Source organism: Biomphalaria glabrata, chromosome 15 (genome assembly GCF_947242115.1).
Source record: "Biomphalaria glabrata chromosome 15, xgBioGlab47.1, whole genome shotgun sequence".
NCBI classification, from domain to species: domain Eukaryota; kingdom Metazoa; phylum Mollusca; class Gastropoda; family Planorbidae; genus Biomphalaria; species Biomphalaria glabrata.
This window is the reverse complement of record NC_074725.1, coordinates 8674295-8696972: the sequence shown is the minus strand read 5'-3', so window position 1 is coordinate 8696972 and position 22678 is coordinate 8674295. Positions and strand designations below refer to the sequence as shown.

The 22678-nt window shown below is 35.1% G+C and overlaps 1 protein-coding gene across 6 annotated transcripts; it reads left to right on the top strand.

Moving 5' to 3' along the window:
- The first annotated feature begins 205 nt into the window (after positions 1-205).
- LOC106061390 (mitochondrial intermediate peptidase-like) lies at positions 206-22242 on the top strand. Of its 6 annotated transcripts, XM_056012368.1 has the most exons (21): positions 206-355; positions 2016-2205; positions 11299-11529; positions 11947-12120; positions 12528-12616; positions 13069-13216; positions 13926-14044; positions 14224-14287; positions 14753-14909; positions 15038-15086; positions 15190-15250; positions 15756-15808; positions 16757-16910; positions 17110-17187; positions 17589-17796; positions 19046-19116; positions 19651-19749; positions 20435-20569; positions 21485-21606; positions 21815-21888; positions 22053-22242. In XM_056012368.1, exons 3-21 carry the CDS (start codon positions 11326-11328, stop codon positions 22139-22141), a joined length of 2148 nt encoding a protein of 715 aa, XP_055868343.1. In that variant the 5' UTR covers positions 206-355; positions 2016-2205; positions 11299-11325; the 3' UTR covers positions 22142-22242. The 6 variants fall into 6 exon arrangements, with proteins under 6 accessions (XP_055868343.1, XP_013074973.2, XP_055868345.1 ...); XM_013219519.2 differs by lacking the exon at positions 2016-2205; XM_056012370.1 differs by lacking the exons at positions 206-355; positions 2016-2205 and adding an exon at positions 9368-9484.
- Positions 22243-22678: the final 436 nt, after the last annotated feature.

The following is a 22678-nucleotide window of genomic DNA, read 5'->3' as shown; positions in this document are numbered from 1 at the left end:
GCTAAGCTCGCCTCCAAAATCTTTCTAATACTTATACTAATTTATAGGATTATGTTGATAATCATTATGCTGGTTAGTTTATTTAATACCACTGATGTTCTGGATTTTTAAAAAAATGTTATTGGGCCAAATTTAGATTTATTTCATTTATATATTTTTTAAAAGAAGACGTCTCGTTAATTAGACTTCTTTCACTACCTAAAAACTTTACCCGGAAAATAAATAAAAATGGCATATTCCATTACTGACTGTCACAATTTTTAACAGTGACAATGTCAGTGACAAAAAACATAAACTTTGAATTACATCTATATATCTGTTACTATTACTTAAACTAGTCTTGGCTTTATTCTAGGTAATATATATTAGATATTGTACCACCCGGGTCCGATACAGCTTTTTCTAGTCTAGATAATCATAATATTATTAAATTAATAAGATTAAAATTAAAGTAATAAATTTTTTATAAAGACAACTTTAATAAAGTAGATATATGATATAGAGTCTAATATTAATATTATATATAGACTATAGTATAGTAAACTATAGTATAGATCTAGAGTCTAGTATTATATACAGATTTGAGATTCATCATTCAGAGATTCAGATTGAAATTCTGCTAGGTAAAACTTTACATCGCAGGACCCTTATGAAGAATGTTACGCAAGTGGCAGCACCGCGCTGTCTATCGCTACGGTAATCAGGTCACAAGGTCACTACCGGCTAGACGGTGTCGGTAGTATCATGTAGGCCTAATAGTTCGTGATAGATCTAGTCATTCGCTAATGATATGAAAACTCTGGATCTATATTATGTAATATAAAAAAATATTTAAAAGGCTATAAAAAATAAATAATGAGAATGAATTAATCTTTATTTTTTTAATTTGTTTTTTTTTTGTTTGTTTGTGTCACAAATGTATGGTAGGCCTACCGTTATCCTATATAGGCCTATGTACGGGTTATAGGCCTATATTTATATATTTTTGCTGACACTATTTTTTTTTTTCATTTGTAATGTTTTACAGACCTAAATTATTATTTTTTAATTTATTGATTTAATGTAATTTTACTTTAAAATTAAAGTAAACCATAGTCTATGAAGTAAACCAATCATATTGGGTTTCGTATATGTGCAACATATTCTTTATTTTATTTTCAAATTAAATTAAACTGAATGGGTTTCCTTATAAGTGCAGATATTTATCTGAAATCCACGCATTTTCAATAACAGTAGCTAGATGGGTATACCGCTAGATGTTTATGAAGAGTAGTGTGTAGCCTAACATATGCTCGCCCCTCCTCCTTTCACATTCTGGACTTGGAACCAGACAACGGAGGAGTTACCGGCATTTTAACTAAAATGTAACTGTTTTTTTTATTTTTTTTTATTTAAAGCCGGTAGAGGAGACATATGCTATACAATACAAAGGCTCAGTGCTGATGTAAATGAAATAAGTTGCAGTTGCATTTAAACCGTATAAACGAATATAGATATAAAAAAAAAGAGATGAAAGCTAAGCCTAAACTAGAAGATGTTCAAATATAAGAATATTTGTGATTCAGTTCTAACGTGTGGCTCTCAAGCATACAATTTAAGAAAGTAGGCCTACACTGGAGTCACAGTGGAAATAACACGCTAAAAATTTACCCCACAACTAAAAAAAATCCAGTTTCATTGAACAGTGGTCTTATTTCTGCCAGATCTCTACAAATGTTTTTTTTTTAAATTATTTCAAGTTGTGAAATCCACCGTAAAACATACAACGCTCAAATATTAATTGTATAGAGGCTTTTGTGTAAAGAAAGATACATAGATTACCATGACCATGATGTCCACTTTTGTCTTCGGGAACCGATACTAAATGAGCGCTCGGTATTAATTTGGGATAGACATAGTTTCGAGCTACATCATTAGTTGTATGTATGAAGAATGATCTATTTAAACTATAGCGACTACTTTTATGTCCACATAGACTTCGCAAATGTCATAATTAAATTAAATACTTATTTCAGCTACACTAGAGTGAGACTAGAAGCAACTCTAAGGCTTTTACATAAAACCAGTGAAGTGAATTGATATCAACTGTATTAATAGATAATGATAACACATGTCTCCCCATTTTCTACACTGATGTTTAAGTGAATTACAGCTAGGTACCAATTTATGATCAAAGAAATATTTATAGAGACAAAGTCAAGTGACGTAAGTTGTAACTTCCAATGTAATAAAGTAAGCATTAAGTGAATAGGAAACTATGAAAAAAATAATCAGTTGGGAAAGTGAGAAGCAGATAAGCTAACGGAATCTATTATGTCATGACATGAAACTATATGAGACAACTAAAGAATTGAAAAGATTGAAACTCACACTGGGTTTTGTATCCGAATCAATCAGAAATAAAAAAGGGAAAGTGACGATGCGATGGTCACTGTTGGATAGCTTGATAATAAACTGCCCTAACTAAAACGTGGACACGTGACTTAAGACAAACAAACCAATCATGCTATTCTGTCGTGGGTTTCCAAATGTGTGTGATTTGACCATTTAAGTGAGGGTTACATGAAAAAACAGCAGGGGGTGTGATAGGAAGGGATGGGTGGATGTTGACAGTCTAGCATGTGGCGAGGGAGTTACGCAACATGTCCATCTGTCTTATATGGCCTGCGGGCTCATGATGTATTGTATGTATTGAGTATGTAAACCTACATTTATTACTTAAAAAGATTCATGTATCTTCAACTGTATAGCTTTTAAAAAGAAACATTTTAGATATATAGACAGAGATGAGGTAGAGAGATAAAGGATAGATAGATAGATGGATAGAGAGATAAATAGATAGAGAGAGATAAGTTAGACAGAGAGAGGATAGATAGGTAGAGAGAGGGATAGATAGAGAAAGGATAGATAGATAGAGAGAGATAAGTTAGACAGAGAGAGGATAGATAGGTAGAGAGAGAGATGGATAGATAGAGAGAGAGATGGATAGATAGGTAGAGAGAGAGAGAGAGGGATAGATAGATAGAGATAAGTTAGACAGAGAGAGGATAGATAGGTAGAGAGAGAGAGGGATAGATAGAGAGAGAGATGGATAGATAGCGAGAGATAAGTTAGACAGAGAGAGGATAGATAGGTAGAGAGAGAGAGAGAGAGGGATAGATAGATAGAGATAAGTTAAACAGAGAGAGGATAGATAGGTAGAGAGAGAGAGAGGGATAGATAGAGAGAGAGATGGATAGATAGCGAGAGATAAGTTAGACAGAGAGAGGATAGATAGGTAGAGAGAGAGAGAGAGAGGGATAGATAGATAGAGATAAGTTAGACAGAGAGAGGATAGATAGGTAGAGAGAGAGGGAGGGATAGATAGAGAAAGGATAGATAGATAGAGAGGGGTAGATAGAGAGAGAGAGAGATAAGTTAGAAAGAGAGAGGATAGATAAATGGATGCATAGAAAAAGAGATACGTAGATTTTGTGTATTTATCTAGCTAATTATTAGAATAATTACATAAAAAGTGTGTTTATTTAAATAAACTATATAAAAATCCCATTTGTATAGTTATTTGAAACATTTTCACCATTTCCTATTTATTTGCTACGCGCGTGCTTTACTGCCCCGTCGGCGTTGTGTCTTACCGTAACCAACGTATAGGATCTCTGTTCTCCGGAGCAATAGTTCTTCTCACGTCTGCTATCAAACTCGCTAGACGGTCAGCCATAAAACACGGACATATTGACTCCCCCCCCCCCCCCCCAATAAAAAGTGGGGTCAATTAGCCTGGTAAGGGGATTGTATCAGCATCATACTTACTTCTATTCGGTGCTTTTTTTTTTCTAAAGAAATAGGTGCCGGTACTCACTAATAAATTAATAATAAACGTTAAAATACAAGAGAAGTAATATTTTTTCCCAAAATTGAAAAAGGTGCCGGTACGCCGTATATACATTCTATTTACATACATGCCAATGTTTGCTCTATCCCTACGGCTATGTGGCTATCGCCCTCTAATCTTGTCCACTTTTTTTTAACATATCTATGCCATCCAGTAATTAAGGTCAATCCTCTTAATACCTACGTCGTTCCTTTCCTCCATTTCTCCCCATTGGACAGTTTGGCACATGACATAGCGCTAGACAGAATGGATTTTTAAATTTTTAAAATTAAGTAGACCAATTAGATTATACTCTAAATTTTTTGGCATTTTTAGGATTCAAGCATAAATTGTGAGTGATAGTCCCAAATGTATTAATACAAATATCAGGTGACCGAGCCTCGCTCGGATGAATAATTTGTGAAGGACGGATATATACCCGAAGTCATTTTGGGAATATTGTTGTAATTACGAAAATGAACGATCGGGTAAAGACTCAATCCGAAGAGTAGCTTTTTCGTTCTGTCAGTTCTCAATGTAATAGTACATGGCGAATTAAAAAGAAAGTCCCCCCAACAGTAGGCCTATAGAAAACCACAGCTCACGTCTTAACGTTTTACATTGCTTCTTTCGCGTAAAACTATTGGGCTATTGTTGTAATTACGAAAATGAACGATCAGATAAAGACTACTAATCTGAAGAGTTGCTTTAGTGTTCTGTTAGTTCTAAATGTAATTGCACATGGCGATTAAATATAAAGTCTCTTAAGTCCTCCTATAGTGTAGACCAACCACATCTCAAATCCGTCTTATAGTTTTACAATTCATCTTTTGCGTATAACTATTGTAGGCCTACTATTACTGGCTTGGAAGAAAGTCTTTGCAGTGTTACTTCTCAGATGGTTACGTTCAGACATTTAATTATGGAATTAGTATACATTCATTATGGCTTTAGTACGAATCATCAAGTGACGCAAATCTCTACGTTATAGGGTAAAACAGGCACTTTGTGACAAAGTAAAATTGCAAATTTTTTCTTAATAGACTTAAATCATTGCATTAGTTTTCTAAAGAAACGTTTCCGTGGGGCACCTCTGTTACGCCGAAAAATATGTTCGTCCCCCACGGGATACGTGCCCTGCCCAGCCTGACTGTGGGACTATAAGAAGTTCGCAAGTAAGGCGCAGAGAAGCTGTGTTATGACCATTTCCTTTGTTTTGGTACAGGACAGTAGACACCGAAGCATGAACACATGGTAATAATTCACCAGCAAAATAATAATAAGGCTTGTCTTCGAGTCCGAAAATTAATGAGGATTGCAGCTGTGACCTACATATTTTGCCACATACAGGGCAAGCATAACCATTGTCCGCGGTGATCGATTAAGATTTTCTTTTAGCGTCTGCGTCTGTCCTCGGCAGCAGATTTTATTTTGGTCTCAAATGTGTATCCGCGTCCTTTGTATAGAATCATAGATGGAATTCTTTAAGTCCGACAGTTACGCTGGACAGAGCAGTATTCTGTATGGGAGACGAATCTCAGACGAACGTATGCCAAAGGCAGTCTTTTTTGGTGAGCTAAAAAGTGGTCGACGTAACACCGAAAATATATATATATATGTGTGTTCATGCTTCAGTGTCTACCTCTCCTGTACCAAAACAAAGGAAATGGTCATAACACAGCTTCTTTACGCCTTACTTGCTCACACTAAACATGATATCCATCTAGCGGTCAACCAGTTTGCGTACACTGCAGCCTCTTTTGATTTAACTATAAACCTCGGTAAAAAGCTTGGAGTTAGGGCCAGGAGAGATCTGAATGGATGGATGTGTAAAAGCAGGCCATAGCACCACTAGGATGGATGGATGGCAAAAGCCGGTATGAACTTCCTATAGTCCGACAGTCAGGCTGGGCAAGGCACGTATCCCGTATGGGTAACGAGCATATTGTTTGGCGTAACAGAGGTGCCCCACGGAAACGTTTCTTTAGAAAACTAATGCCATGATTTAAGTCTAATAAGAAAAAATGCGCCATTTTACTTTGTCACTAAGTGCATGTTTTACCATATAACGTAGAGAAGTTACATTGCAAAGACTTTCTTCCAAGCCAATAATAGTAAGCCTACAATAGTTTTACGCAAAAGATGGATTGTAAAACTATAAGACGGACGTGAGCTGTAGTTTGTCTAGACTGTAGGAGGACTTAAAAGACTTTAAATTTAATCGACATGTACAATTAGGCCTACAATTAGAACTAACAGAACACTAAAACAACTCTTCAGATTAGTAGTCTTTATCCGATCGCTCATTTTCGTAATTACAAGAATATTCCCAAAATGACTTCGGGTATATAACCTTCCGAAATTATTTAACAGAGCGAGGTTCGGCCACCTGGTACAAAAATATTCTCAAAATGACTTCGGGTATATATCCTTTCTTGACAAATTATTCATCCGAGCGAGGCTCGGTCACCTGATATTATATATATATATATAAATATATATACATACATACAAGAATTGCTCGCTTAAGAGTATAGGATAGAAAATATCAGATTGAGTAAAGGTTGCAAATAGGCGACTAGATAAAGAATATTAGGGTTCAGAACTCATCTCAATTTTTACTCTTATACTGAATAATTTTGTATAAATTCTAAATTTTCCAAAAGAAAGTTTTTCTTAAAATAGAGCTAAGCAGAAAATGGAAGAGAGATAAGAAGCAATAGCGGCCATAGGGTGTAGCTAATGGGGCAAGCACCCCAGGCCCTACGTCTGAGGGGGGGGGGGCGCGATCGGAGATTTTATTGTCACAAACGTGATCACTACATATTTTCAGCCTAAGTGTTTTATAGGCTACTGTGCATAGACACGTTTAACCAAGCTACGACATTAATCCGAGAGTGGGTACATGGCAAGTGGTTGAAATCCTGGGATGGCTCCAACAAAGCCCGTGGAGTCTGGCAACATTTGCGTCGCCCGGACCGCGACGATCCATGGTGGAGGCTAAAAAGGTCGAAACAATCTATCATTGCGCAGTGTAAAACGGGGCACTGCCCTGTTGGTGCTTACTTTGCCAGGTTCCGGCCAAATTTTGATGCCCGTTGCCGACACTGTGGAGAGTCGGTGGAGACAGTGGCGCGTCTCTTGCAAGAGTGTATGCAGCTCCGAGAGCTGCGGGATAGTTTGTCTGCAGTCACTTAACCTGTATGGGAGCTTGAAGGTACTACGCCTAACAGAAGAGTTTCTCTCCAAGGCTCTACGGGAGGACTAATCCTTCCAGTCTTGTTACCAATTGGGGTTCATCTCAGGTGCATAGACATCGAATGTTCATACTCTTGTGTGGCATGACTTCCACATGGAGATCACAGATTTTTCTGCATCGTAGAAGCCCATTAGAGTGTATCTTGCTATCAACTTCTACGAGAAGTTCAGATGACTCGTGCAACTTTGATACACTCTTGGGCTCTCCAGCTACTGCCTTAAATGCATTGTAGATGAGAAAAGGTCTCATCTTTGTTAGGCTTTTCCCCTCTTCTGTACACCTGGCCACCAGAAATGATGGCTTGATAGAGTTTCTCGTGCCCTCCTTCTTTCTTTCTTCCATTCTTGCCCAGACATAAATCTGGGGCAAGTAGTTTTTTTTTTCTGTTGTCCATAGACAATTGTGGCTGTTCATCACTTGTGCTCCCCACCCGCCATCGAGTCCAACAAGGGTCGAGCCATTCGGATGCTATTTTCCATACTGATTCTCGGTGGACACTATCAAACGCTTTCTTAAAGTCTACGAAACTGATCGTTAGCCATTATTGGTTCTCAATACTTTGTTCTATGATATTTCGTAGAACGAAGATCTGCTCTGCACATGTTCTGCCTCTTTGGAAGCCTGCTTGTTCTTCTCTGAGCCTCTCATCTACAGATTGTTGAAGCCGATAAAGGCACTTTTCTTATTCAATATGCTTGGACAAAAGTATTCAAATGCCCTGTCTTTCACCGTGACTGAGCAGGGCCTGAGATATCTGCGTTTCACTACCAATATACCCGGCAAATTCAGTTGATTCATAATGCTCTTGCTCGTATTTTTTTATTTATTTATTCCAAATCAACGTTTTGACTCGTACGAAGTTGAAGAACTTTCTAATATACCTTTTATAGTGCAAAGAATTGCAAGCCTATTATTAGATGTACATGGTTGGCCATCATCATCACATCTCTGCCTGTGGTCCCTTATGGGACATAGGCCACCAGCCAGCTTCTTCAAGGCGTCTCGGTTCTGGGCGTGTCTCTCCAACTGTCCCCACGTCTTGCCCATCTGCTTGACATCTGCTTCCAAATTGCGGCGCCATATATTCCTGGGCCGTCCCTATCTTTCTCTTTTTAAGTCTGTCGAGTATGATGATAGTCAGTCTGTTGTAAATATTATCCTTCTCTTCCTCTTCACTGTCATTTGTTGTTAAGACAATATCTAAGTGAATCCTCTTCTTCACTGAATGGAATGAGGCTGTGGTCCATGCGCTTCTCATCCTATAAGTGCCCCCTGAGCCCGCTTAGACAGCATTATACCATAATGTGTCATTCTTGGAGGATCGTGTTTCAAATCAGGAGCTTTGAAACTGGATACAGCAGCTCCCTGATTGACCCTTTAGGTCGATGACCTATGCTGGTAGCTCAGCTCGACCAGCCGATTGACTCAGAGCGGGCCATCTGGGCTACAGGACTAGAGGAACTTTGAACCATTTTTTTGACGCACCCTGTAGTTTACCCTTACGGCTCAGCCCCCCCCCCCCCCCCACAAGACACACGCCCAGGTCCCCGCGCACTGCTGGATTTGAATTTTTCCATTCACTCCAAGCACACCAAAAGTTACCTAATTTAGTTGGCGTCTATAAACCTTTGCATTTTATACTAGGTTCACAAACTAGAAAACGCACAGCTTTGTAAACATTTTATAGAGATTTTTGGACGTATATCTTAGTTTATTTCGGCTTAGCTTAGTCGAGGAGTAGAGAAAATCTCAAATATTTGGAAGTAGCCTATTCCGTAAAAATTTTATCTACTTATATGATGCTAGGGTCACTTGACCTAAACAATAAAGAACTTGAAAAACCAAACAGCGGACCTGGAAGAAGATGGATCTCCAGCTGTTCGGCGCCAGGATTATCCGACCTTCACCATCATCAGTACAAGGAACGTCAGGACCATTTACGAGACTGAGAAAACTGCAAGTGGCAGCAAAGATGAGAAACATAAACCTTCATCTTAAGAATCAGCGAGTCAAGTTAGACTCTCTCCAACTGTCCCCACGTCTTGCCCATCTGCTTGACATCTGCTTCCAAATTGCGGCACCATATATTCCTGGGCCGTCCCTATCTTGACGACTACAGGTATAAACAAATAGTTTGAGAACATCGCGCAGGATGGTACGAACCTCGCCGATAGCGAAAGAAATGAAGTTGCCATAAAAAAGGGGATGCACAAAAAAGCAGCACTGTTAGATAGCCCTAAAACAGGAGCATTCAGACATACGAATAGTGGCTAACTTTGCCGCTTCGGAATCGGCTTACTTAGTAGGATCCGATTGTTCGTGGACTCAAAAAGAAACACAAACTAGTTTTTCATGTGAGTACATTATTACATCCTTTGTCTTTCAAGACAGAAGGAGACATATTACGGTCGGCAACTTCGTCATGGTTAACAAAATGTCCATTTGTAGCGTTCTCGTAATATAAAAATCCAGTTATGGATTTACGGCAGTACGTCAACCCTGTGCCTATATTTCCGCAAACATAAAAATATACAAAATACACATTTTTTGCTTGCATATTTTATAATTATAATTATTTTTAAAGTAGAAAAATAAGATTACATACTCTAAAAAAAAAACGAGAGCAGAAAAAAATGTATTTCAATACGTATTTAAAAGAAACAAAACAGTTAACACACGATTAGATTTATCACGATTAGATTTATAATATTATTTTTTTAGCAAAGATACGTAGGTCTGTAATTAATTAATAATATATTAATTAAAATTCCCCAATTAAAAACATAAAATACCATCTAAACATTAATAGTTATTCCAAGAATAATTTGTACAAAAAAATCTAAATCTATATTACATAGATCTACGATTTAACGTACTAAAAGAAGAGAGAGAGAGGGCAGTGACCGGGCGCGCTCTGCGCGCGAGCAGGTGAGGTCACGTCAGTACGTCATCATACGTGCGGATAGACAGCTGCCAAATAATTGACCTGAAAAACTAGGGTCCTGCGATGTAAAGTTTTACCCAAGAATCAAGTTCAACACTTACAATCTTACAACTTACACTGATGACTGATTGTATTTAATTTGTAGCAGTAACTTGAGTAACTAACAGTAGTAACAAAGCAACACACTTAGTCGTCTTAGTTGACTTAGTAACAGATCTTTGTCTTTGATGCTAAGATCTATTAAAATTAAATTTAATTAAATCTATAATTAAAGTAATTATAAATAACATTTTTAATTTTATTTATTAATAATAAATAAATTATTATTATAATAATATAGCTATATTATTTATTATTATGATATATCAACATCAACAGGATTCGAACCAGGAACCCCCAGTTCAGAAGCCAAGCATTTTGCCACTTAGCCACCATGTTCAATTAAATAATAAAAAAAAATAGAAGTAGAGAGAAGTAGATTGAGTACTCAGTAGATCTTGCAGTCTGTATTCACCTCAGACTCTTGTTCATTATATTGAGCTTTCTTGACTGAAAATTATCTTCATATAATATGCTAATTTTTAAACAAAAATCCTCTAGAGACTTCTTTCACTAAAATAAAATAGATCTAGTAAGGGAAAGATACTTACATGGTCCAGGGCTTACCGCTTTAACTTAAATTCGGACTTGTGATTTAAGTTGTTTGTAAGTTATCTAAGAAGGATGATGATGTTTAAGCTCATATTTGTGATGTGTGAGGGTTAACAAGGTTGTCGTGGCCAGCACAAAGACTTCTTTAACAACAAGTACCCATAATGATTAGTCAGAGCCTAATTTAAATATAATATGCCAGAGTTCACATGGATTCAAGTTTGAAAGCCAATGGTTCTACCACTAGTCCATAATGCTTCATACATCACAAATAGAGAATATATGGAAAATATTATTATTAATTATAATATACTGTTACTGAGTAAAGTCCAAATATTTAAGGCTTTGAATGATTAAATTTCAAGATAACTGGCAAAAAAAACTAATTGGGCTGAATATTTTAATCTAAGCTTAAAGCTGACACATTATAATATATTTTTATTATACATCTACACTAATACTACCTAAAGATGATGCTGTGTTGTATAGCTCTGTCTAATATATATATCAGCTGGCTAATTAGTTGTTATTTTTACTGTACAAGACATTTAATAATATTGTTTTGTTTTGCAGAACTAAATTTGCAAACAAACTTTGATTATGGCATCTAGAGTAATAGCACGCACTTGCCAAAATTGTTTTTGTACACGAAGACAAAATGAGCTATTGACCAGAAATAAAGTTAGTGTCAGCACCATCAAAGGTCAAGGTATCAAAAGTGTATCAACTTGGACTCCATTTGCAGCAGCTTTTAACACAAAACCACAAAAGAAACTCCACCTTAAACTGAACCGAGAAAATAAGGTAATGATTTCTCTTTGTCCATTGTCATTTCTGTTTTGAACACAGCATCAGCAGAAATTACCACACTGAACTCTAATGTTTGTTTGAATAAAATAGCTAAACTTACTTGAAAATTTTGCAAACTGTTATAATGTAAAAATTAGCTGGACTGTTATAGAAGAACTTTATTGTGAAAGCTTATTGGAAAGACTCCTTCCAGTAATAATTGTTAGAAGAAATAAATCGAATGAGAAATAGGCCACCTTCAGTTTTATCAAGTAGGAATTGAGTTTTTAAAAAACTTTTTTATGCTACTTTTTTTTTTTATTATTTAATTAATTTGTCACCAGTTCTGTTTTTTTTTAAATATGTTTTTACACTTATTATTATTATTTTGGATAATATATTTATATAAAAGAAAATGTTGTTCTTTGTCAGGGTTTATTTTGCCTACCTCAACTCAAGGATCACACAGGATTTTATTTACTGAAACAGAATGTAGAAAGTCATGTTAGTCAACTTATTGATGAGGCCACCTCCAAAAATAGAAAACTCAAGATGGTGGTGATATTTGATGAACTTTCAGACACGCTGTGTAGAGTTGCTGATTTGGTACTAGTCTTTTAATATTCATGTTTGTTTGTCATCTTCTTGATAATTATATTATAGAAAAACTATATTGTGCAAGCTAAATGGAAAGACTCCTTGCAATAATGAAGCCTTACAATTGTAACAATGAATAGTCTCGATATAGCTTTGTTACTGTATGCCAGTTGTTATTTTTTAAAGTTTTATTCCTTAATCATGGCTGATTTTATTATTATATAAAACGTAATTGATATTCAGTGTCATAAAGCTAGATTTTTTAAATGTGAATGATTAATATTGTTGCAGGAATTTACTTGAACTTTGAATTAAGTTAACACATTTTTTTTTTATTGTTTAAATAAGAGTTGTTTTTTTATGCTTTATATTATTTTATAACCTGTATCAGTTAAGTATTGTTCACTATTTTAAAGGCTGACTTTGTGCGCCTGTCCCATCCTGATCAACACTTTGCCCAAGCTGCAGAAGAAACGTGTGTGGCATTGTCAAGTCTGGTTGAAAAGTGAGTACATATTGTTTTTCTTAACATCAAAATTTTTTTAGTAGACAGAAAAGAATTAAGGAAACTGGTCTGTTTATTTATGGTGCTGAAATAATGAGGATGAAATTGGGTGTCTATTGGGTAGATTGTGTCTAGTTTAGTCATAGAAGCCATTGGATGAAGTAAATAATTCTTATTGTCCAGTCTATGTTCTTGTATGTAGTCCTAAGTTTGTCTTTCTGTCCATTTTCCATGCTATAGTAATCAAAGTCTATAGTACTTTCATCTGCGTCTTATGTGGCAAAATATGTAGGTCACATTTTTGATCTTATAAGCAAAATCTGAAAGTTTGCCATCATTACTTTGAACCTAAAGCTTAGTTCATTTTTTTTTTTTAAATTATTATTACTTAGTAACTTTTTGTGTTCCTTTGAAAAGAGGAAAATGTGGAATATGATTTTTTTCTATTTCAGATTAAACACTAACACTGATCTGTATAAAGCACTGAAAACAATTTTAGAGGAGGGGGACACACTTCCAACAGATGATGTCGACAGACGTGTTACAGAACTGTTTATGTTTGATTTTGAGCAAAGTGGAATTCATCTGAATGAAGCACAGGTTCTAATATGCTATAAAGAATATTTTTATGATATTTTGATCCAAAAAATATATTGTTGTACCTCTGCTCCTGCACCGACACTGATGTATGCGCATTAGAGATCTGTTTAACACGAGTAGGAAAGACATGTTGATTCTACAGGAAGGATCTGCAGGTTATGGGAGTCTGAACTGTCTGGGGCTAAGTGCTGTCCTGCGTGATACCAGTGAACTGTTTGGAGGACCTGGAGCGACACTGGGAAGTGTGTCGGTGGTCTGTTCTAGTGTTAAGTAGGACTTGTAGACATTACTCCCTGTGACTTGATAGCTGAAGTCCATTTCTAACTATTTGTTTATAGCTGTAAATCAATACATTGTCCATTCTTACCTCCGTCCTTTCCTTGAGTGTTTGCATTAGATTTGCTACAATATATATATATATTATTATTAAAAATTACTTAATTTATAAAGTTGTCACATTAGTTAAATGTAAAATTAAAAAGAAACTTATACCTCGAGAAAAATAATTTGAAAATTTTTGTCTTAACACTTATACTTTCTTAAATTTCATTTGAAGTAGGTTGCTAGTGTGTTTTTAGAGGTTTTGAAAGCTGTTTTAAGAGATAAGAAGAAATTTTGGATACCGATTCTTAGAACCATTTTATATGTATTTAAACAGACTTGTGATTAAGGGTTTAACAGTTATTAATATTTGATAGTTACTTTTCAGAGGGAGCAGTTTGTGAAACTCAATGAGCGAATTCACATGCTTGGAACAATTTTTCAACGGGGCGCTCAGAAACCTGTCAGCATCCAAAAGAATGTTTTACCAGAACATTTACAGCATGTGTAAGAAAATATTTTTCTGATTTGAATTTCAAATGATAATTTTTGAAATAATAATTAACTAAAATATTTACTTCCTTTGGAGAAAATGTTATACAAAATTTACTAGAGTCTGAACATAATCGTATTAGACTGATGTTAAACTTAAACTAAGTTTTGTTGTCATTTTTTTTTCTTTCTAGATTTGGTTTAGATGGAGACAACATTATGGTCACAGGACTTTTCTCTGACCATTACAGTAGTCAAGTAAGTATTTGCTTAATTTGCATTTTGTATCAACTCTTTTATAATATATTAAGTGTACTATTGGTAGTTTGTACAAGTATGTCTTTAAGAAAGAAATAAAGAAGCTTAATTTAGTATATGGACATGACATGACCTATATACCATAGTACACATCCTTGAAGTATCATATCTTCTAATCAAAATCAACTAGGTTTTCAGTTGTGTGAATACATTTTAAAACCTTTCTGCATCAGTATTCCTTGTCATAATTTCATTCTATTATTATTATAATGATTTAATAATTTTTCTTTTGAGTGGGTGGGAAAAAAAGTTCAATAATTATAGTATTTGCTTATGTTTCATTAGTTATCACTTCAAAATAAAACTCAGCTCACTGTTAGAAATCTACAAACTATGTCAACTTCTAAATGGATTGTTGCTTTTATTATCCGTATGAAATCAAATTTTAAATTGTTTGTCATTTAGGTACGAGAAGCTGCTTACAGAATTTTCTTACACCCAGATCCCCATCAAGCTGATGTTCTTAAATCTCTACTCGCAGCAAGAAACAAACTGGCTCGACTGGTCGGCTTTGAGACCTACTCTCACAGAGCTAATAGGGGCACAATGATTGAGTCTCCTGGTGATTACAAATATAATTAAGGCTCTTATTACATTTTGTTTTTTGAAAGATCATAAATTTTATTTATGAAATCTTGTCCTGTGAACCGACAGGTTTCTGATTCAGTTTTTTTTTTAAATATTCTCTAGAAAAAATTGTCCAGTTTTTGAATTTGCTGTCAGAAAAATTAGAATCTCGGTAAGCTCATTGTAAAATCATTTTTTTTTGGTTAAGTATATTTGTTTAAATTCATTATGCTGGAATTTATATTTTCTTATTTATTAATTTTTTTTTTTTCCAGAGCCAAAGTAGATTTCAATGAAATGCTGACATTAAAACAGGCACAAGAAAAGGATGCAAAAGTAAGTAAAGAAAAAAAGTATAAAGTTCCCTTTTCAGACCTTTCAATCTATAGGGCAGATTATGTAAAGGTCATCTGTTTCTGTGACCCATGGTTTTACGAGGGTGTCATGTGGCTAGCACAACGACCAACTGCCTTTACTTTCCCCCAAGTAATGTCAGGTACCCATTAGAGTTGGGTTGACTCAGATGCACCCAAGATCCTGGAATTAAAAATCCCAGGATTTGAACCCAGGACCTTGGTACAGAAGCCAAGGGATTTACCACTCATCCACCGTGCCTCCAAAAGTAAGTCAGCAAGAGTTAATAGAATTCTATACTGGGCACCTTTTTTCTTATTTGAATAATTCTTCATTGTTGACTTGAAAAAGAAATCTGTGTGTTCAATAGTGCTAGTTATATAAATAAGTTTTAAAAAGATATCATTCATTGACATATGAATATACTTTCTGTTAAGCCTTACAAAAAATATACATTTTGTTTTCAATATTCTATTTCTCTCATCAGAATATTATGCCATGGGACCCTCCATATTTATCTGCTGTTGGAAGACAGAATGAGTGAGTTTCTTTCATTGTTTATTTATAGATAATAGAGAAGCTTGATCTGATAAAGGTTGTTGACTTGTCCCTATTTAAGGACATTGTGTATAAGTGGTCAAAAGGCTCAAAGTGTCCAAAGCTGTGAAAGTGAAATTTTGAATTCTGAATTTTAGGGTATCTCTGAGTCTAATAACTTTTAATAAATAGTTGGGAATGTACAAGATTCTGATAAGATACCTGGGTTTAGTTGGGAATGTATAAGACTGATAAGATACCTGGGTTTAGTTGGGAATGTACAAGACTGATAATATAACTGGGTTTAGTTGGAAATCTATAAGACTGATAAGATACCTGGGTTTAGTTGGGAATGTACAAGACTCTGATAAGGTACCTGAGTTTAGTTGGGAATGTACAAGACTCTGATAAGATACCTGGGTTTAGTTGGGAATGTACAAGACTCTGATAAGCTACCTGGGTTTAGTTTGGGAATATAAAGGGCTTTCATCATTGTGTTCACCACATGACAAAATCAACTTTGACTTAATATTGAGCCAAAAGAAAAACAAATAGTATGTTCCAACAAAGAAATCAACAATCTATTGAAATACAGTCATGTGCAATAACCCCCTCAGGAAAAATGTCCATCATCAAGATAAATGATGTTTTACTTTGACAAGTTTAATATCATACAACTCCGAATTAGATTTATAATATTTCCACTTAGTAGCCAAACATTTTCTCTTGTGAAAAGACATTTCTTTGAAATAAATGTTTCTACAATCACTGAATCTTTCAAACCCCCAGTCTTGGACGGACATATCTTAATTTGCTGTCCCTTAATAGAAATTGATTGTGAAAAATAAGTCGAAGCAAAACTTTCTTGTACACATAAGTATTGAAGGAAAAAAAAAGTTTTATCAGGTATTTCTGTTTTCTTATGCCCTGTACTACTGTGTTCTCCTCTAGGTGGGGTATGTCCAATATGGAAAGTTTACCCTACTTCTCTCTGGGCTGTGTGATGGAAGGCCTGAACCAACTGTTTCAATGCTTGTTCTCTGTGTCACTCCAGCATGTGGAAATGGAACTGGGAGAAGCTTGGGCAGAAGATATTTATAAACTAGTGAGTAATAAGGGAGAATACAAAGTTACATTTCAATTTTATCATATTCAATTTCAAGTTCGTATAAGCTAACACCATGTATATATTGATCCAACTTTCATGTTATCTCGTTTCATGATATCAGAGGTAGTTTATTTTTAAAGTCTAACTAATAATTTGATAAGTATCTTGTAGTTACTCAAATATTTGTGGATTTCAGGCTGTTGTACATAAAACAGAAGGTGTATTGGGTTATATTTACTGTGATTTTTTTGAAAGATATGGCAAACCAAATCAGGTAATTAGTTGAAAAGTATAATTTTCTAAATTATGCACTAAGATTATGATTCAATTTTTTGCAGATTCATTTTTTGTCATTGGCAGTGGTCAGAACTTTATTTGATGTGAGATTTTTCCTTAGCCTTTAGTAGATTAATGAACATAAAATGATGTGTCCCATTGACTTAATGCCTTTATGTCTTTTTACTTCTAAAATTGTCTTTCTTATTCATAGCCATAAAGTTTTCTAATTTAACATCTTCCCTGATTTCTTGACAAAAAATAGGAAAATATTAAACATTCTTAACAATTTACATGAACATGAAAAAAAAACAACAGACTTGTGGATTATGCAACTTAATTTTAATATATTCAAAACATCAACTAAGCTACTTAGATATTACATTTGTTTATTTATAGGATTGTCATTTTACCATTCAAGGTGGCCGCAGGAAATTAGATGGCACTTATCAGCATTCAATTGTTGTCCTTCAGTTGTCACTCCCTGGTTCACGCAGCTCAAGCGTGCCCACACTTCTTACCCCAGGCAATGTAGATAACTTGTTCCATGAGTTTGGTCACGCCATGCACTCCATGCTGGGCAGGACAAGATATCAACATGTCACAGGTAAAAAAAAAAAGTACCCTTTCAGGCAATGCAGTCTATAAGGCAGATGATGTTTAAGGTCATCTGTTTTTTTGGTCAACTTAACAAACAGGATGTCACAACCACCACCTTTACTTTCCCATACTGTCAGGGTTGTGTTACAGCCTTAGCTCGTTTGCCCGGGCCCCTGACATTCCACAGGCACCTTCGTGCTTACAATAAATAATTGACTCACTGTTAACAATGTAACTGTTTAATGACATGAATTGTAATTGAGTCTAAAATATTCGAATATTGTGGTTATAGTAATTAAACAATAATTCTGCACCTTGCTATTACACAACGCCACACAATAGTACGTTCAACACTGGCCCACAGCCGATAATAAGCTCCGATATAAATCTTGATAATCCCAGAACTAACTCCCTGTAGAGACATAAGAAAAGACAAATAGAAAGTTCTAGTCCCAAAACGCTAAGTAAGCGAAACAACTGTGAAATGCAGTAGTGCCTTAAATACTCACCCTAAACAGGGGAACACAGAAGAATCTCAAACACACGATGTTACAGCGAAACAACTGCGAAATGCAGTAGTGCCTTAAATACTCACCCTAAACAGGGGAACACAGAAGAATCTCAAACACACAATGTTACACCAGCATAATAACAAAACCACTCCATAAGCTAAAGCAAGGCAACAAAGAAAGTGTGTTCAAAAATTGTGCATTTAATGAACATTGGTGCTAGAATGCCATAACCTACGCACCGACATCAGGGGTGCCCTAAAAATTCTGATGTTCTAAATCATAGTCTTCACTGAGATTCAAACCCAGGTCCCCAGGTTTGAAAGCCAACCATTCAACTATCATGTCCCCTCTTTCCTTTTTGTCATATCAGATTTGATTGTGGCATGGAAGCATATTCATGGATTTGTTACTGGCTATAAAAAAAATATCTTTGTTAAACCCAGGATCTCTATATATCTCAATTTAATTGTCTTTCATAATGATATTTAAGAATTAAACTACACATAAAATGAACACACTTAATTTGCTATTCTGCAAAATCTAGACCTTCAATCTATTATCCTGTTATTGCCTTGTTGTAGTGCTACTATTTCAGTTTATTACTACTTCAATACAGAACTCAATATCAATGCTTAAGATACTGACTAGTTCCATTTAATACATCATAACATAAAACTTTGTATACATTAAGTCTTCATTTTATCAGTTTAAACTCATAAGATTACTTTCTGTTTCAATCAAAAGGTACACGCTGCTCTACAGACTTTGCCGAGGTTCCTTCTGTACTTATGGAATTTTTCGCATCTGAGCCAAAGGCAATTTATATCTTTTTATTGTAGAGTGTACAGATTTGATTTGTTTAAATGGCCTATATTTGTCACACTTTTTAACCTTTGAAAAAAAAATTGTTCTAGAATAATTCTATTGTAAAAAAAAAAATTTAAATAATGATACTGTGCAACACAACTATTGTGTTACTTTGAATATCGTCTCTAATAGCTAGCTAATAGCTAGTACATAGTGATAGGCAATAATTTCTTGCTAGTTTATTTTCTTAAAGTGTACAACCCTGAGTATTTTTATGTAGTTTACTTATATTAAAAAACTTAGCAATGTTGTAAAATGTTTGTTTGTTTGTAAAATGTTTTACATGTTTCGGATGTTCCTTCAGAGTTGAAGATAATTACTTCCTAGTCCAAACCTCCCGCAGGACGACGGGGGATGGGAGCGGGCAGGGTTTGAACCCGGGACCATCTTTAAATCTGAACGACAGTCCAGCGTGCAAACCGCACGACCAGGCAGCCAATGTTTGCCTTGCTAACATTTTTATTTGTTTAATTCTAATCTAGGTAATCTCCACATTTGCTCGTCACTACAAGACTGGGGAACCAATGAACAAGAATGCAGTGTTAAATTTGTGTAACTCTAAAAAATTGTTTGCAGCTTCAGTAAGTGTAAATAATCCAATGTACGCTAAGTATTTAACAGACACTAAAAGATAGGTAAAATAAAAAAGTTGGATTAGGGAGATAAAATATTATTTTTATAATTTATATTCATTATTAATTATAAAATATTGTTAATGAAGTCAAAGAATAAGTCTTTAATCAGCTGAGTTTGTTTTAGACAAGAAGACTGGAAATATGACTGTCGGGTGGGCAAACATTAGAGGCCCAAAGTCACAAAAGACAAAAATGAAGCTTAAATAGACCTCCCCCCCCCCCTCCTTCCCAGCAGATGTGGTAAAATATGCAGGTTTGCAATAAGGTTAGCATGGTCACATGAAATACTGCCCTCATAAGATTTTATTGGCCCAGACAAATGGAAATTCAGTTTAACTACAATTGTCCAACCTCATTACTATAATAATGATGATATAGATGCAAAAACAAGCAACATACTGAAAAAAGAATAAACACAGACAACCACCGCTTGAGGGCTCCTATGTGCTTCTCAGTGACAAGAAATAATGGGTTATTAAATTCTTTTTCATTAAGTCCATATGAGGTAAAGTTTCTTGTATGTTGAAGTCATTCTAATTTTAATCACTACAGCTCATCCAAAGCAGACTTGACCAAACAAAAAGCATTAAAAACTAATTAACACATGACATGAACTCTTGTTTCATTTCAGGACATGCAGCAGCAAGTGTTCTTCTCGGTGTTGGATCAAATCTACCATGGCCCTCACCCATTGAAAGGTTCAACAACAGACATTTTAGCAGAGATGCAGTCCAAGTATTACAATATTGAATATGTTCCAAACACAGTTAGTCTTTTTTTTTTCTTCTCACTTTTTTGTTTGAAACTTATATTACTGTAATTAGCCAAGCTAATGAATACAAATGAAACCTCAGAAACATACAAGCTTGACATCATGTACATCACAAACTGATATTGTCTGAGAGAATCTTTGCTTTTTTTACTATAAGTTCCAATTTGTACTTTTTTTCCTGAAAATGTGCAGTGTGTATATATAAAGTGAATTTCAATTCTATCTAAAAAAAATGAAAGCCAATATCAGATCAGTTCCTTTTAAGTTGTTAGAATCTTGAATCTATTAAGTTCAGCAGCAAACATATCAACCAGCATTCTAAAAGGAAAAATCTCAGTTTCCATCAGTTTTCTTACTTGAGAAGCTTTATCACTCAGTCATTCCTTCAAGAAAGGATGCAGATGTATTTGAACCTTCTAGTTCTTGATTATTTGTAATGTTATACTTAAGCTGCTCCAAAGGTCAAAGAACATTTGCGTATCTGGTTGTTAAGTTAATTAGATAAGGTAAAAGTAAAGTTCCCATTTCAGACCTTGAGATCTATGGGGCAGATGATGTAAAGGTCCTCTGTTTCTGTGGCCCCTGGTTAATTGAGGATGCCATGTGGCCAGCACAATGACCTATCGCCTTTACTTTTCCTCGACTAATGTCATGTACCCGTTAGAGCTGGGTGGACTCAGAGTTGCCCAAAGATCCCGAAATAAAAAATCCCAGGATTTGAACCTGGGACTCCCGGTTCAGAAACCAAGCGCTTCACCAATCAGCCACAGCACTACCATTTAGATAATGGTCCTAGCAATGAATGTACTTCATGTTGTAAAAAGTTACAAATCAAATGTTTTGTTTGGAATATTGAAAATTGCATCTTTTGTGATCTAAAAGTTAAATTGTGATAATTATTTTGTGCAGGCCTGGCAGTTAAGATTTAGCCATCTAGTGGGTTACGGAGCAAGATATTATGCTTACCTAGTCTCAAGAGCTGTTGCGGCCCAGCTTTGGCATGGTTGTTTTAAAGACGATCCCTTTAGCAGGTAAGTTTCAAGGCTAAACTGTGACTTATAGTTTCACACTGAAACATGATTGTTGTAATATGGCTTATGCTTTACAGTTATTGTGTCACAACAGCTGACTAGAAAATCCTGTTAGTAATTTATCTTTGTAACAAAGCTATAGACTGTATGTTATATTAGGATTTCTAAGTACAGATTTATCTAACTTGTTGTCTGTAAACTTCCTCAGCACCATGGGATTTCATTACAGAAATAAAATGTTGGCACATGGTGGTGAGAAGCATCCCAGGAAAATTGTTGAAGGCAGGTTACATAACTCTTTTCAGATGTAGAGCATTTTATACATGATACATATGGCTTTTTATAACTGAAATGTCTCATGATTGTGGCTATATTTTAGCACTCATTTACTGATATTTAAAATGATAATTTTCACCTTTTTTATTTTCTTTCAAATAACCTTCCAGACATGCTTGGTCAAAGCCCAACTGTTGAAAATTTGGTGTCTGCGCTGATTCATGACATGGATGAGAATAACAAGACTTTAAGTCACTGATGAGCGAGAGTGTACAGTTTGTTTTTAATGGAGTTACATTGGTCATTGATTGAAATATAACAGAAAAACACTAAATTTATATTAAAAAATAATTTTTTTTATACATTTGTTGCTTTCTTTTAACTTATAGACTAAGAATGTGCGGGCTATTATTGGATGTTGGGTAAAGTGTACATTTTATGAAGTTCTATTAATGGCATTAAAAATGATTCAAGATGATGTTTCTGCTCAGTTGAAAGGAATTATACAGTAGAACATTTACATTGTATATGACTAATAGCAAAATAAAACCTACAGCCATCTGCTGTCAACAACCGTCTTAGCAAGAGTGGTTATGATCTGCGCAATCCACATTCCAATATAAAAATAGCAGTACACTGCGCAGGCTGTATGCCTATTTGCATCTGGGTTTGCATAGTCATGGGAAACACTGCACTCATCCTTAATTGGCAGAATTAAAGACATTGCCATTAGTAGTATTATAATTAGTTAGTTGTAGCACTGGAGCTTTTAGTATATCTCATTGCAAATACTAGG